General features: G+C 39.0%; 1 protein-coding gene across 2 annotated transcripts in view; it reads right to left on the bottom strand.

Annotated features, from left to right (window-relative positions):
• Positions 1-14829, bottom strand: part of AOAH (acyloxyacyl hydrolase) — a 184766-nt gene extending 169937 nt beyond the window's left edge. For both annotated transcript variants that reach the window (XM_015469383.3, NM_001078096.2), the window contains 1 exon segment: positions 14378-14829. In XM_015469383.3, coding sequence (XP_015324869.2) covers positions 14378-14504 — 127 coding nt within the window. In that variant the 5' untranslated portion in view covers positions 14505-14829.
• Positions 14830-17515: the final 2686 nt, after the last annotated feature.

Raw genomic sequence — 17515 nt, 5'->3', positions numbered from 1 at the left:
ACAAAGGTGAGGTTTTCTTTTACTCAGAGCAGTCCCAACAAGGACTGATGATTTTCGTGGCTCCTTAGCACTACTTACTTAAATAGGAAGTCATTAGATAGTGCCACTTGGCAAGTCCTAAATAAAAAGGAACCCCTTCCCCCCAAAATTTAACTGTCTCTAAAGATTGGGTATATCTTGCCACTATCGCCACTCTGCCTAGTGAAGAGTTGTTATGATCAAAAGAACTCTGCAGAAAAGCAGGTAATGGGGCTTGAAATATGTAAACGCCCGTGCTGGGCTCAGCTTTGATTTGAGTCCCACTCACTTGGACATCCCCGCCCATTTCCACCGAGCTCAACTCCCCTTGGGTTGTTAATTTAGGGTCTGCAGTGAGGTGTGTCCTGAATCCTTTAGTAACAAGAATAGAGAAATTGACTTTGCTATAGTTTCTAATAAGAGGTTTCACTGTCTTGACAGGCTGAAAAAATGTTTTCCCTTGGAGAAATGCATGAGCAGAGTAATTTCTTCCCATTATAGACTATTCTCTGGCTGCTAATAAAAAGGCCTGGGTTTGCTGAAGCAAGTTTGTCCAAGCTACTGTTCATTTAAGAAGTGATGAGAGTGGGTGAGAACTATGTATTTTGCTCAGTGGTCACCATCTGAAATCTTCCATATGGAAAATCTCTTCTCACCTGGCATCTGAAAATAATGAGTATAATAGAAACAGACACCCTTGACATTGTAAGAAAAGAAGCAAATAGGCTAGAATAAAAACACCTGCTACAGGAATCTGCTTCTAGACACACATCTCAGGTAGACTGCAGACTGTACCATGGAATCTTTTTGAAATGAAACAGAACTCTTAAAACTCTAATTATAATTATATCTGTGCTGGCTGGAGATGCGGCCAACTGCAGAGAGAGGTCTATTAGATTTCCCATTTGTCTGAAGCCTGCACTTCATCGAGAAGCTTTGAAAGCACCTGGCAGTTATCAGAACCAGAGTCGGCGTGACTACACTTCCTTTTTGACCCTGGGTTGGGGCATAAATAATTCATTACATGGCTAGAATCTTCTTTGCCATTTTCAAAGAGTTTTGCATACATTTTCATCTCATTTAAACTTCACAACAACTTTACTCATCACTGTAGGAATTATTGCTCTTGTACAGACCAGAAGTCAGAGGCTCAGAGAAGTTAGGTCCTTTCCAAGTATGTAGCTAGTGAGCAAAGGAACTGAGACTGGAACCCAGAATGTAGTCTGGGTCCCTTCTGGATGCCAGGCACCATGCTGAGCTGTGAGTACACCCTGAGAACAAGCTGATATGGTTTCTGCCCTCTCAGAGTTTTGTAGATGGCCAAAGAGGTAAGGATTCAACTTGAGAGGAATGGGAAGCTGTGAATAGGTTTTTGAGGAGAAGACTGTTTCCATTCGATCTGTGTCTTGAAAATATCATGCTGGCTGTCCTGAGGAGGAAGGATCTTAGATGGTAAATATGGGGGCAGAGGGATGAAGAAGGAGGCTGTTTTGGGCCTGGGGAGAGATGATGGTTTATTGGATAGCGTAACGAGAGACAGTGGGAGTGGAAGAAAATAGACAAATCTGGGATCTACTGTGGAAGTTGACCCAAGGGGATTTATTAAGGAACTGATGAGAAATGTGAGGAAGGCAGAATCAAGGATGACTCTTTCATTTCTGGTTTGGGTACCAGAGAAGTGTAGAACACAGGTTTTAGAGTCACAGCCCACCTGGATTTTTGTCCTTGCATCCCTGTTGGACCAGCATGACATTTTCAGTTCATTTCCCATATGACCCATCTCCCCCAACCTGGTGCCCCTCCGCAAATGACTAAATTCTGTTCTCAGATTTTCCTAATCGGGTGGGAGCAGAGATTATAGTTTTATATGTTGTAATTCTAACCAACAACCTTTATACCCAGACTTTCTCACTTTGGTGAAAAGGAAATAAGAAAGAAAGGTAGGAAAACAACCACCTAAAATGATCCTGCAGCCAGCCTTGTTTCCCTAGGATATTATTTACCAAGCCAGATAGGGTAGCACACAGCCCATCTGTGAATACTACACTTTCACCTTTTTGTCCGCTTCCTTCTCTCAGTCTGGACATGGATAGGGAAAGAGGGTAGGAGAAGAAAAGAGACAGGAGGGGAGGAAAGAGAAGGGAGAAACCAGGGTACAGTAGAGAGTGAAGAATCTGGGGCTCAGACAGACCTGGATTCAAATCTTGCTTCTATCATTTGTGAGTTGTTATATTTGGTGGGATTGTTAACCTCTCTGAACCCAGATTTTTGGTACCCACAGAACAGAATAATAAAATGCCCTTGTGCGGTATACATTAAAAATGGTCACAGACATTTTATACTTCCTCCCATGAAGAGGTGATATCTATTTTCCAGCCCTTTGAATCTGGCCTTGTGACCTTGCTTTGATCAGTAGAATGTAGAAGTGACAGCTTTTCAGATCCAACTCTAGACCCCAAGAGGCCTTGCATCTTCCATTTTTCCCATTTAGAATTTCACAGCCATGAGCTTGAGCTAGTCTGCTGGAGAGGCCACATGAAGGGAAAGTCCGGTAATAGTCTGCCAACTACCAGGTTTGTGAATGTGTGTGTGTGTTAGTTGCTATGAGGCCATTCTAAATATCCAGCTCATCATTCCACCATCTACTAACTGAGTGCAGCAGCTGTAGCGAGCCTACCTAAGACCAGCTCAAGGGTCACTGAAAAATGCCCAGGCAAAAAACGCCAACCCACAGGCTTGCAAGCTAATAAATGATTGCTGTGTAAGTACACAGAGGTTTGTAATTCGGCAAAGGCTATCTGAAAACCTGGCAAAAGTCTTGTGAGGATTAAGTGATACAACACATATAATGCACATGGTGCCTGGCGCAGAGTAGATGTTTCAGGTTAGTTTCTACCCCACCTGCTGGGACCATCATAGGGTAAAGAACGTATCTTCCATGACTCTTTTTTAAAAATAGAAGCTCAGAAACCTATTTTTGAAAAACATGTAACATCACTAGTCTTTTTCCTTTTCTATGGTTGAATTTACTTTTATTATAGATATTTTGTATTTTCAATGTATTTGGGCAGATTAGGCTCTGTGTCCTAAACCAATCATCACCTGGAATATTATTTTTATGAGAAAATGCTCAGTGAGTTTCAAACTGCCATCTCTCCCAAAAACACTGGCAGTGAAAGAGGCACTATATTGGATGATTACTGGTGAGAACAAGGCTAAGGGCATCCAAGTGGGTGCAGAGTCCAAGCAAAGCAGCAAGAGGCAATTAGCAGCCTGTGCTGAGAAATACAGAATAGTGTGCTTGGCTAATTTAGAAATACATAGAAAACAATGATAAAGAAAAGACAGTGAGGACACTGGGAGTCGATCCATCCTGTTCTTATTCAACACGTACTTACTAGTGCCCACTACGTGCTCAGAGGCTTGAGTATACAAAGAATAGGAGAGCACAGGACACTAGGAAATGCTGAAGATTAGAAAAATAATCTAGTTATTGCAACCTGCAAGTGTTTGGTGGCGGGACCTATTAGTGCTTTGGGAACACATCAGAAGAAGAAACTAACGCTGCCTTTGGTAAGTAGTGACATTTTCCTGGAGGAGTTGAGTGTTACGAGATGGGAGGACCTTATTTGACAGAAAAAAGGCAGGAAAGGACTTCAGGAAGAGAGTAGCAGTATTTCTAAAGAACTGAATGTGAGAATGAGAAGAGCTGGCCAAGACTTGAGCCCAGGCTCCATGGGAAAGGAAGAGTAAGAAAGTTAGGAAGGAGATAGATCATGAAGAGGCTTGAAGCTCAGATTACAGACCACCAGCTTCATGCTCTAGAATATGCTGCTGCTGCTGCTAAGTTGCTTCAGTTGTGTCCGACTCTGTGCAACCCCATAGATGGCAGCCCACCAGGCTCTGTCCCTGGGATTCTCCAGGCAAGAATACTGGAATGGGTTGCCATTTCCCTCTCCACTAGAATATAGATTAATGGTTTTCAAACATTTTGCTCTGAACCCCCAAAAGAAATTTGAAAAGCTATGTACCCTTCTACATTTTAATGGATGTTAAAATATTATTAAGGGGTATAAGTTCCATTAGTTGCAAGGGGTACAATCCCAGGAAGATTGTAAATATTACAATAGAAAAAATACATTAATCTTCCATATGTATCCAAAAGAATCTAAATATTATAATGACTTATACTTACTCTCATCTACTTTAAAAATATATGATCAAATTCTTCTTTCACAGTGAAAAATTTGCATTGATAATTCCTTTCCTTGAACTCATATTTCAGTGAAAAGTCTATTTCACTGAATTTTCCTTCCACTAGAGTTTTATCCCAATATAGTGTATTTTTATGGTTGAAGGTATTTTTTCATGCTAAAAATATGTATAAAATTTAAATAAAACCTTTACTTTCTTGTGAATAAAACACTGAAAGTATTTTAAAAATTCTTCTGGATAGATTTTTCTTTATTAGTAAAATTAACTTATCTAAGCAATATGTATTGTTAATTTGATAAACAATTTCTAAATAATAAAGGTAAAATTTTATTGGAATTCCATCTTTTAATGAGATGGTTGGACTATTTCAATTAATACCTGTATCTTTTGAAAAATATTACTTACTCTTGTAAAGACACAAGGTTCATGTCAAGTATCATGTCTTTTTTTTTTAATTGAAGTATAGTTGATTATAATTTGTGTTAACTACTGCTGTACAGCAAAGTGATTCAGATATATATATGTGTGCATATACATTCTTTTTTAAATATACACTTCTCCATTATGGTTTATCATAGAATATTGAATATAGTTCTCTATGCTATACAGTAAGACCTTGTTGTTTATCCGTTCTATATACAAAAGCTTACATCTGCTAACCCCAACGTTCTTATTTTTCATTTTTAAAGAGATAACAGCTGAGAAAACATGCTTACTTAAAGAAGTAAAAGAGAATGCAAGGACTTCTGATACGGTGGTGTCACTCAATTCTTTAACTCCTCTGAGTTAAATGTCAAAAATCTGAAAGTGATCAATCACTGAAAATTATTAAGTCTCCCTTCAATTGTGTTGAAAGCAAAAAACTTGATAAAACTGAGTTGCAAAAACATTTGCTGCCCAATCAATGGAGCCTTTCACTTTCTCAATGTCTGAGAAATATTTTAAAAAGTTTTACTAAGACTTACCTTTTAATTCTACCTACTACAATTTCACTTAAAGAGATCTTGTTAAAAACTAATATGCTCAGAAATAATTGGCAAGTTGAAATATTGTTCTTTTCAATACACTTTTGCCTATACAACATTTGAGGTAAAATTCTTTATCTTATTGTGTACCTCATAGACATTTTTGTCAAATGTTGGAGCCACAGATATAGTTCATTCAAGCTATGAAAAATGTCCTCTGTATAAACCTAAATGGCAAAGTCAGATCTTATTATCAAAGAAATTAACCAATCAGATTTTCTTTCAGAAGAATATAACTTTATTTTTTCATTTACTTTTATATTTGAATTTTAAGATAGAGGATGGATGGATAGAAGAAGATGGATTAATGGGTGGGTGGATAGATGGACAGATGGATGAATAGAAAGAAGGGTAGACAAATAATGAGTAAATGGATAGATAGAAAAATAATCTTAGACTATGCCCAATCATTTTTATCCACAAACTTAATTGCTAACTTGAGAAGTTCTCACCTGCCAGCAACAGCTTACTACTGCCAAATTTCTCACATTTTGTTGAAAGAAAAAGGTGTTTACTTTTACTTGTCTACTTAACAATCCAAATTTAGAAATTAAATAAAACAATAAAACAAGATCTAAACTCATTATAAATATAAACCTAGATGGTTTTGCAAGGAAATATACCTGAATATCAATAGTGATCATCTGACTTTGGGGACTACAGTTCATTACATTCTTTAAAAATATCTGTATTTTCTAAAATCTCTATGGAAGTCATATATTCTTTTATAGCTACAAAAAAAAAAAAACCAATAAATTGTATTTTATCGAACAATATCTCATTGAATAAGCTTTTTAATAGTTGCCTTCTACTTCAATCAGCTTAAGGAAATTATGAAAAGACCTTTGTTCTTTCAGCTCTCTACTAGGTGTTTTCACAAACTATGTCTCATTTAATCCTCACAGCAACCTCATGAGATTGGTACTTCCCATTTTACAGATGAGAAATATGAGACTCAGAGAGGTTAAGCAATATACCTGAGGCCTTTCAGACAAGTAGTGATTCAACTGCTCATGGGCTAGCTAGTGATTCCTACCCAGATGCACTGAAATTTGAAATTTATACACTGCTGACTATCACAGTGCATACATTAAAATTTTGGATTCTGAAAGTGAAAATTGTCATTTGTGTTAACTAAAATAATAATTGCTATAGTGATGTCTATATGATTTGCGAATATAGTTTCTTAATATTCTTTTCACTTTCTAATGATGTTTTCTGGAGAACAAAGTGTTTAATAAAGTACAACTTGTATTTTCTTTTTGTATAGTTCTTTTGATGTCGTATCTAAGAGTCTTCACGCAGTCTAAAATCACAAAGATTCTTCTTCTGTACTTTTTCTTAAAGTTTTTAGTTTTAGTTTTCACCTTGAGGTCTAAGATCTATTTTGAGTTAATAATTATGTATGATTTGGAGTAAGGAATCAGACAGTGTCAGCTCTTTAACTGGTTTCTTTGAAATTTTTGGCTATTCTGGCTTCTTGTCTTTTCCATACAAATTTTAGGATCAGCTTGCCAATTTCTACAAAAAAAAAGATGTTAGGATTTTGAAGGAATTGTATTTAGTCTATTAGATCAATGTGGGGAGTATTGCCATCTTAACACTATTGAGTCTTCTGATCCATTAGCCTGAAGTTATCTCTCCTTTTCTGTAAAGCACCTTTAATTTCTCTTTACAATGTTTTATAGTTTTCAGTATAGAGTAATTACATTTCTTTTGTTCGATTTATTCCTATTTTTATCACATTATGAATGGAATTGTTTTCTTAATTTCAGTTCTTAAACATTTGCTGTTAATATAAATAAATATAATTAATTTTTATATTAATCTTGAATCTTACCACCTTGCTAAACTTGCTAATTCTAGTACTTTTATTGTAAATACCTTAGGATTTTATATATTCAGGAACATGTCTGAAAATATTGTTTTACTTATTCCTTTCCAATTTGCTTGCTTAAATTATTTTTCTTTCTTTATTAAGCTGAATAGAATCTTCAAAACAATGTTAAGTACAAGTGGTGAGGTAGACATCTACCATGTTTCTGATTTTGAGAGAAAAGCATTCAGTCTTCCCTCATTAAATATAACATTAGTAATAAGTTTTCATAGATGCTCTATATCATGTTAAGGAAGTTCCTTTTTCTTTCATAACTTCTTGAGTGGTTTTAACATGGATGGGTGATTGATTCTGTCAAATTATTTTTCAGTTTCTATCAGGATGATAATGTAGTTATAGCTTCTATTCTACTAATCTGATATATCCTATTAATTGATTTTCAGATCTTAAAACAACCATGCATTCCTAGGATAAATGGTACTTTATTATGGGGTATAAACTAGTTTATATGTTGCTGCATGCAGTTTTTTAATGTTTTTTTAAGGATTTTTGTGTCTATGTTCATACAGGATATCAGTCTCTTATTTCCTTTTCTTGTGATGTCTTTTTCTGGATTTGATATTAATGTAAAAGATGGAATGATCTAGAAAGTATTCCTTCCTCTTATATTTTATGAAAAAAAGGGAATGAATTTAAATGGGTTGGTGAATACATTCAAAGTTGTGGCTAAGTTGGCTTTACTTTTCTTAGGCTCTTTCAGGTCTTCCCAACACTTGCAGTTTCCAAATCAGTCAGGGATGTGTGGAGACCTTATCTTGGCCTTCTATGATGCTCACATTACTAGGGCTTCACTGTGAAATTTCTGGCTGATCGTCATTGTCTCACCTAGGGCCAAAACCTTAAGCTAGCAAACTGCGTGTTCTCCTTGTTAATTCCCAACAGAGTCCATCACTTTTAGCCAACAAAGCCATCTTTGAATCCTGGCTGAATCAAGCCTGTCCCATTAGCAGTAGACCTGCTGGTTTTTGCAGACAGCTCCACGGTAATGAAACTCCTGTTCTCACTAACTAAGCTGAGGGCCAGGGTAGATGGAGCAGCTTCAGGCAAAAAGGTCAGAGTTTTACTGTTCTTCTTGAAGTGCAAGCAGTTTTTCAAGAATAAACATTCCTCAATTCACTGTGGTCCAATGGTTGATTTTTAGTGTCCCAAAATGGTTGCTTAAGACAGTCTTTCCAGTTATGCTTGGCCTTTTGCACAGAGGGCTCACGAGCCCCTCATACCATAATAATCAGAATTCCCTCTTGCACTTGTTTATATCTGAAAGAATCTGGGGCTTATGTTAAAGGGCAATCTAATCTGTTTTAATTTACATTTGACATTTTTAAATTGTGGGAATCATACTTTTAAAAAAAGGACTTTGTCCAGGGAAAGATTCGGAAGATTTGTCTTCTTTGTTAACATTGAAGAACAATTAGTTTATTAGAGAAAGGGAATAATAGTGGAGTAATTTATTTTTCTTTTCAAATTCTAAGTGTGAAGGCTGGGAGAAAAAATCTTGACTATCAACCCCTTCCCCCTCAGAAACAAAACAAAACAAAACAAAAAACCCTCAACCCACAGCATTCTCTTCATCTATTAATTTCCTCTATATAGTCATGCCTATTTGGTGAATCACTTTGGGATTCAGTCACATACATTTTCTTTTGCAATACTCCTTAGCATTTAGTTTGGAGACTTTTCTTTTTTAATCATTTCTATGAGTGGTTGGCAGAATGACAAGATTAGTGAGGGCAGAACCTCAGAATGTGATTGGATATCACTTCTGTGATTATGTTATGTTCTATGATAAGAGAGGGGCTTCCCATTTGTTGCTAGTGGTGAAGAACTTGTCTGCCAATGCAGGAGACATAAGAGACTTGGGTTGGGAAGATTCCCAGGAGGAGGGCATGGCAACCCACTCCAGTATTCTTGCCTTGACAATCCCATAGACAGAGGAGCCTGGTAGGTTACAGTCCATGGGGTCGCACGGAGTTGGACATGACTAAAGCGACCTAGCACACAGGATAAGAGAGATTTTGCATATGCAGTTAAGGACTTTAGTTAGTCTACTTTGAGTTAGTCAAGTTTATTGGACCCAACATAATCAGGTCAACCCTGTAAACAGAGGATTTTTTTTTTCCCTCTAGCTGTTCTTAAAGAAATAGGTATGTTGTTAACTTCCTTTGTAAAGGAGTAGCCTCTAAGAGCTGAGAGTGATCCTGGCTGACAGCTTGTAAGTACATGGGACCTCAGTCCTGAAAATCCAAGAAACTAAATTCTGCTAACAACCAGTGAACTTGCAAGAGGACCTGAGTCTCAACTCACATTGCAACCCCAGCTGACATCTCAATTTCAGCCTTGTAAAATTCTGAGCAGAGAACCCAGTTATGCTATGTCCAGATTTCTCATGTGCAGAAATTGTGAGACAGTAAATTTACGTTGTCTTAAACTGAAGAATGTATGGCAATTTATTACACAGCAATAGAAAGCTAATAGACTATGAACGCTTTTTTTTTTTTCCCCATAAGTGCATCTTTCAATAAGATAGCCAAGATTTGAGAATTTGTAGTTACGCAGATAAAGATTGACAAGAAATTATTCAGTTTGCTCGGGCCTCTTTGCTTTATATTAGGTTCAATTTTAGGCCTTTTATAGCATATTTTCAATTGTTTTTTACTGATTTCCCAAAGAGTACATAATCACAACTCCTTTGGGTACTTACTATGTACTGAGCACAGTTGTAAGTCCTTCATGTGTATTTACTCCACATCACCCTGGCTTCCCAGGTGGCTCAGTGGTTAAAAAAAAAAGAAAAGAAAAACAAAACCCTGTCTGCCAATGCAGGAGATGTAAGATACCAGGGTTCCATCCCTGGGTCAAGAAGATCCCCTAGAGGAGGAAATGGCACCCCATTCCAGTATTCTTGCCTGGACAATCCTATAGACAGAGGAGCCTGGCAGGCTACAGTTCCATGGGGTTGCAAAGAGTCAGACACAACAGCGGTATGAATATATACCTAAGCCTCCACACCGTCCTAGGATGCAGGTCCCATGTAATTTCATCTTATAGACAGGGGACACGAGGTACAGAGGGTGAAGCTGTGCCCTTATGTCACGTATGTACAGAGAGGCAGAGCTAGGACTCAAATCCAGACAGTCTGAGCCCAGAGTCCAAGCTCTCTTACTCTTAACCACCATGTCTTACTATTGTTTATGCAAGCTCATCTAGAAAATGTGGAATATTCAGAAAGCGCTGAAAAGAAATTACAAATCATTTGTAACCTCATTACTCACAGATAACCACACAACCACAATTAGCATTTCTCTGTTCATCCTATCTGGGATAACAGCTATATAAACAGAAAGGTGGGTACATTATAACTTCTGGGGGATTTCACTCCACTTAATGTTTTGTGACATTTTTTTTTCCCTCTTTCTCATAATATATTTAAACTATAATCTAGTTTACTGTGTCTCCCTTTCCCTCCAAAAAAGAATTTATTCACTTTCTTCTTGAGGAAAAGCATACTGTCCACTGTTTTTCAATTTTGCACACTTTGGGATCTTTCCCCAGAATTGTGCCCCTCTCTCTAGAGTGTCTTTGTGGGTCTTCTCTGCAGGGGTATGACCCCAGAACAAGCCAGAAAAACAAAAGGCAGATGTGAGCTTAGTGAAAAATTGAGGTGATCATAAACCTACCATCTGCGCCAAGGTTGGGGTTAAATTCTATGATAATCTAAAAATATAAATAGAGGATTTAGGAGAGGGGAAACGGGAAAGTGAGGGACAAAGTGCAGAAGGTTGCATGAAGCTGCAGCTGGGAACCAGAGGGCAAATGGCTACACCTCGAGCCTCAGCAGGGCCTGTGAGGGTGAAGGTGAGCAGGCACCAGCAGGGAGTGACTGCGGACTGCCAATACCAGCCAAAGAGCTGCACCAGCCATGACACTTCCATGTGGGAGCTCTGAGGGCCGGGGACTGTAAGTGTCAGGGAGACACACAGTCTCTCCCCAAGAACCGAGAGCAACCCTCAGAGAGGGGAGAAGGAAAAGAGCCCTGAATTATCCGGAGAGACTAAACCTAAACCCACGAGTGGAAAGATGAAATGTTTTCTGTCCTCAGCAGTGACTGTGATGGTTTATGAACAAGTGTTCAGATATAGAAAAATAGAGAAAATAAAATTTCTGTCCATGTAAATTGTTATCATAGATTTTCAACTTTCTCTGCTGGCTCTGTCTAAATCTTTCCTATTTTTGTCAGTGACATTGTTACTTTACCATTCCCGCTGGCTGAATGCTTAGGATCATTTCCTCTTTATCATTCGAACATAAAATCATCCCTGACCATTGTATGTGTGATGTGGGGGTTGGTTTTAACTTTACTCCCAAGGCATTATATATACTTAACCAAACATGAATGATGGAAAAAAGGTTTTTTGTTTTCTTTTAAAACTCTTTAAAAAGCTTCCTGAGCACCAAATAGGGCTTAAATAAAAACAAAAAACAAAAACAACCTCAAAAGTCAATGAATACATTTAAATGTCAATGACTTCGAAATGTAAGGATTGTTTTGCCCCTAAATCATCCATGTAAAGAAAATAATGTTTTGCAAAAATGAACATGACTTAATATTGATTTCATAACATTTGAAAAGCAGCAGAAAGAGGCCCTGCCCATTCCAGCACAGTAGAATCAGAATTTGCTTGGTGATCAAATGAAATGTATAGTTCAGTGCAAAGAAATTATGGTAAAACTAGGGAAAGAGGCCATTAGGGTTTTGCATTGCTTAGTTCTGATTTTGGAATATGTTCAAGGCCATGCCCTCCAGATCTGCTGGCTGGTTCCCACTGCAAAGGCTCTTCCTGACATAGGCACTGCGGTTGTTTGTTTATGATGGGGATGTTCGCTCAGTCACTCAGTAACCTCTACAGTGGCTCCTTGTGGAGCATCTCTCCAGTCACGACAGTCCCCACTTCCGTGAGCATTGCCAACTCCCTCCCCGAAACTGGCAGCCACATCTGCACTGTGAGCTCTCTTCACTCCCACCTGCCTCTTATTCACTGATCTAAAGACTTAGCCCAGATTCTTTCTTCTAGGAAGTTAGATTGACAGCCAGAAGGAGAATCCCTCTCTGTGTGGGTTGACCTCTTATGTGCAAACTCTGGATTATGGGAGCCAGTAAATTGGAAGGCATATAGTCTTGCTTTTTCATCTGAAAGTTGTTGGGATTAACAGAAGTCCAACAGGCAACTCCTCCTTTACTCCCACCCTCTCCAAGAGGCTCTCCCTCTTACCACCAGCTGAGAGTGGAGTGAGCTTACTTTGCTGCTTCCTAAGACACTTCCACATTTGACCGGTGACTAAGGGCATCCCCAGGTCCCCTTTCAGGAGATACCTCCCACCGCCACAACTGCTGAAGGCACACACTTGACCCACAAAATTGTGGTATGACCAAATGGTTATTTTAAAATTTGTTTTGCAGTAAAATATAATCAAAACAACCACATCCTAGGATCCCCTCAACACCTCTTGCTAACTCTCTGAGCCTCATTGGGAATGGGGCAGGAAAGGAAATGAGTATATTAGGTCTACTTTATGGAAGTGTAAGACCAAGTTATCTCAGTTCAACCATCCTAAAAATAAAACTGATTTCACTTAAGCCTTTCTCAAGAGCATTTCATTTTATAAGCTTGAGGTATTTGTTTTGAGAAAAAAGAAGGTGGTAAATAATTATTGGATGGAACCAAATATTGAGTGGGGACAACCTCCTAGGCATGTTTCCAATGGGACCACAGATCTCTGTTTCCAGGTCTGTGAAGAATAGATTCTCATGGAATCTGGGCCTTAAGGTTTTAATTTAAAAGAAGACTTTTAAACCAGGGATGTGTTCTTTACCATGTATAATGACTGGAAATCATGATTTTTTTTTTTTCAAGAAATAGGACTAAATCAGATATTTTCTCTACAGTCTCCAGAAATAATTTATGTGTCACACTCTGTATCCCAATTTTTCATTTGTAAGAGATGGCCACTATGCTTATCCCTTGAGTTCTTTTCTTGGCTCTTTTCCTGGGATCTGCTCATTGAATAATTACTACTCAGACTTTGGCTCCATGGACTGACCCTGTGAAAGCCTGCTGGGAATCTCCAGGTATGATATGAATATCAAAGGTCTTACCCTACTTTTACTCCTCTCCAAAACAACAACAACAACAAACAAACAAAAACACCAAACAACAACTTGGAAATAAAATACTTTAATAAAAGCTAAGTGAAAGAGCCTTATCTCAGCCAGTGTTCAATGTTTTCAGGTGACTGTTTATTGTCAACTCTGGACTCACTGACAGAAAGAACAAAACTAAGATTGCTGAATCCCTACTGTGTGCAAACACCATAAATTTACATGTATGATCTCAATTCTCACAGCATCCCCATGAAGTGGGTATTATGTGCCTCATTTCATTGGTAACACAGAGGCATGGAAGTGTTAAGTTAGTTGCTCAAAGTTTCAGATTGTACAGGATGGAGCAGAGGATGGGGATGGCAGCAGTTCAAAGGTCAAAGTCTACCTTCTTTCTGATATATAATGCTGCCTGTTGTCCTGAAAGGCAGTTGAGAATTTCAGGCTCTTATAGTTGCCATCCAAGGGGAGAAGATTTCAATCACCAATGAGGTGGAACACTTTTAATTCAAGCTAGCAACTATATAGCACACTTCTATACACGCATATTTGCATACAGAGTGAATGCTTACTTTAAGACTCAAAATTTTTCTCTGCTAGTGAGGTTATTGATACTTTAACTGGATTCTTTTGGCCATGGATGCCATTAAATAGGTGGTTTTCTATGAAAGCCAAGATTTTGACCCCATGATATTCACATTAAAAATACACAGAATAAGACTTCCCTGGTGGTTCAGTGGTTAAGAATCCTCCTGTTAATGCAAGGGACACGGATTTGATACCTGAGGAAGACCCCACATGTCTCGTGGCAACTAAGCAAGCATTCTACAACTACCGAACCTGAGGAGCCCATGCTCTGCAACAAAGGAAGCCACTGCAATGAGAAGCCAGACACCACAGCTACAGAGTAGCCCCCATTAACTGCAATTAGAGAAAGTTTGAGCACAGCAATGAAGACCCAGTGCAGCCAAAGATAAATAAATTTATATATCAAAAAAGAAGTAAATAAGAAGTAAAAAGAGCTGAGTTTGTTTTAAAAAAAAATGCACAGAATAATTACCTTACCTATGCAGGCATGGCCATTGGAGTGTCTGGTGTCAGGCCAGTTGCCATAGCCTGAAGAGGCCAAGGTGTGAAGGGTCAGGAGAAAAAACACAGGAGCAGCCATAATGAGTTTCCGAGGAGACTTCATCTCAGAGCTATTATATCAGGAGACTTCAGGCTGGTGACAGAAGCTGCAGGCTGAAGGATGCTGAAGTTGAGGCCCAAGAACTGATTAGTCTCTCTCCATTTCTCTTCTGTCCTTTAACACACGCTCACCACACTCACATACACATTTTTTCACTACGCAGAACCCAGACAGGGAGCCGCACGTCTTGGGTCTGGGAAGAGCTGGAGGAGCCCCTGGTGCACAATTCTTCTAAGCTGCAAACTGAAGGAAAAGCTGCCACAGGTTGCATCTGAGGCAGCCAAGAGTGCTTTTGCACTTGCTGGCTGAAGTCAGTGGCGGTAAACCCTAGGAACCTCGAAGCCTCCCGGAATCATCCTGTGGGCTGGTTAGGCAGCTCTTCCTCTTTCTTTCTTGCAAAACAAAGCTAAACTAAAAGTAAAACTGAAGAAGAAAACCTCAACCACAAACACACAACACTTTAGCAATTTGATAGCAGTGTTCAGACTGTAAAAATTACCATCTGTTATATTCAGAAGTTATACAGTTTTGCTCTAAACTGTTTTATATGCTGAGATCAGGCTCCTTTGGTGGTTAAAGAATGTTCTGGTCAAGTAGTTGCTTTCCTTTGGAAATGTTGGATTATTCCTTCAAGGGTCAAGTTTTCCTAGGGCCTTTCATTGGTGTTCAGAAAATGACCAATGAGATAGTCATTGGGCACTTGGCACTGGTGGATTTTCAATCTAATAAGAAAAAAAATGAGCTGAAATTAATCAATTCATTTTTACTTGGCTGTGTATGATACATCTCTTTTCTGAAGAATTTCAAAGTATGTTCAGATCCCTCACCTGAGAATGATTCATTCATTTTTGAGAGGCTGATTTTCTACTTTGAAGTTGAGAACCGAATGCTATTTTTACAAGGAAAAAAAAAAAAAAAAAACTAACTGAAAACTCAACCAGACTGTAGATAAAGACATATAATCTAAATGCTTTGTTCTAAAACAGGATACAGCAAGGTCACAAGCCGTTTCTTATCCAATAAGATAAGAAGACTGGGGCAAATGGCCGCAATCTGATGGGTCTAGGGATCAAGCAATTAACATTCTCCCTTATTAGGCTCTGAAGAAAGCTTGTTATAGACTTTATAAAATATTATAAAAGCTATCAAGGGACTTCCCTGGCGGTCCAGTGGCTGAGATTCCATGATCCCAAAGCAGGGAGCCAGGGTTCTATCCCTGGTCAGGCAACTAGATCCCATATGCTGCAACTAAGAGTTTCCATGTCACTAAAGATTCTGCATGCAGTGACTAAGACCAGGAGCAGCCAAATACATAAAAATATTAAAAATTATTTAATTGTTTTAAAATTTTAATTAAATATAATATTTCTAGTAACATTTACTAGAAATCAAAATTGGTAAAGATTTCTTCTCCTCCTCCTCCCCCTGCTTTTACTTAAGGAGTAACATTTTAAATAGCAGGTAGAATTTTAGAGTTGTATTCTTTCTAGGATGTAGGAGATACCAATTTTTATGGTTTGAAGATTCCTTGAGAAAGCATCAGTTTAACAAATGCCAATTTGTCAAATTTCTGAATCTGTGACAAACACCAGAGTGTTTCCCTTCTTAAGTCCCCAGCACTGGCTGGGTCAATGACTACCAAAAATGTCTTGCTCATCAAGGGCCCTTGACTTCCTTTGAGGCTGATCTGCTGGTTTGCAAGGTCCCTGACCCTGTGGCCAAGGGAAGCTCTAGAGGTCACCAGGACCACCAGAGGGGTCAGGACCCAGGGAAATTCTAGAGAATTCCTGAGGAGGCAGAATCAGAGTTATTACTAGTACTGCCTGCAAAGACAAAAAGATACTTGTTCAGCTATCCTGTCTGATGTTCACTTCTAGGTCAAGTATTAGACGAGTGGTGGAACCTTTCTAAACTTTGGTTTCTTCATTTATGTTGGGATAATAATATTTCTCAGGATTCTAGGAAGGACTAAATTAGACAATGGATTCATGCTATAAAGCAGTGTGCCCTGCAAGAAGTGTTTGGTAAAACAAAGTTTTGGTTACTGCTATCCCAGCAGGAGTATGAGGAAATCTGCACCCGAGGCCAGATTTCAAGAGAATTATTATAAGACATTCACAGTAGTTGCAGGCCAAGATATAGGAAAATGATACTGCCTGCATTTATTAAAGGCTGCACTTATTGAACACCATCTGTGTACAGAACAGCCCTCCAGGAGCACAGAGGGTAGTTTGCTAACAATAGGTGGGTGAGGAATCTTTGCATAGGTTCAGAAAGAGCCACTGGCACAGGCTCTGGGCCTGCTGGGGCTTACCTGGTAATTCAGCAGTAAAGAATCTGCCTGCAATGCAGGAGACACAGGTTTGATCCCTGGGCTGGGAAGATCTCCTGGATGAGGAAATGGCAACCAGTTCCAGTATTCTTGCCTGCAAAATCCCATGGGCAGAGGAGCCTGGAGTGCTACAGTCCATGGGGTTGTGAAGAGTTGGACACTACTTAGTGAGTAAACAACAAGAACACACTGGAGCTCCTGAGGGTCTCCTAGTCTAGGTATGTAGCTGTGAGCCAGACTGGGCCACCTCAGGGTGAGGGACATTTCTCAGTGTTAAGACAGTGGGCAAGTTTTAGACCCGTGGTCATGTGTGCACGAACTCAGGGAGTTTCACCCACAAGCACTCCTGGAATCGTGGTCCTGAGGTAGACTGGATGCTTAGGCTTCAAGCAGGGTGGGCTGTACTGGGAATCCTGGGCTTAGTTCTGCAGTGGAGATAGTCCTTTGCCATTTCCAGGGCTGAAATTCCTCAGCTGCAGGGGAATGTCAACATGGAGTAGTTTTTCCCTAAACAGAGGTGATTTTCATGCTTGAAGGGTGAATTCTTAGTTAGCAGGGTCAAAAGAGGAACACAGAAATCAGGAAATGACTTGCTAATTGATACTGAAGGGAGTGCATGTGCCCACACACCGCTAAACAAACCCTCCCTCCAGCTGCCCAGGTGGAGGTGGAAGTGGGCATG

The sequence above is a fragment of the Bos taurus genome, chromosome 4 (assembly GCF_002263795.3).
Source record: "Bos taurus isolate L1 Dominette 01449 registration number 42190680 breed Hereford chromosome 4, ARS-UCD2.0, whole genome shotgun sequence".
In the NCBI taxonomy this organism is placed as follows: Eukaryota; Metazoa; Chordata; class Mammalia; order Artiodactyla; family Bovidae; genus Bos; species Bos taurus.
The sequence above is the reverse complement of the archived record's forward strand: the minus strand, read 5'-3'. Positions and strand labels throughout refer to the sequence as shown.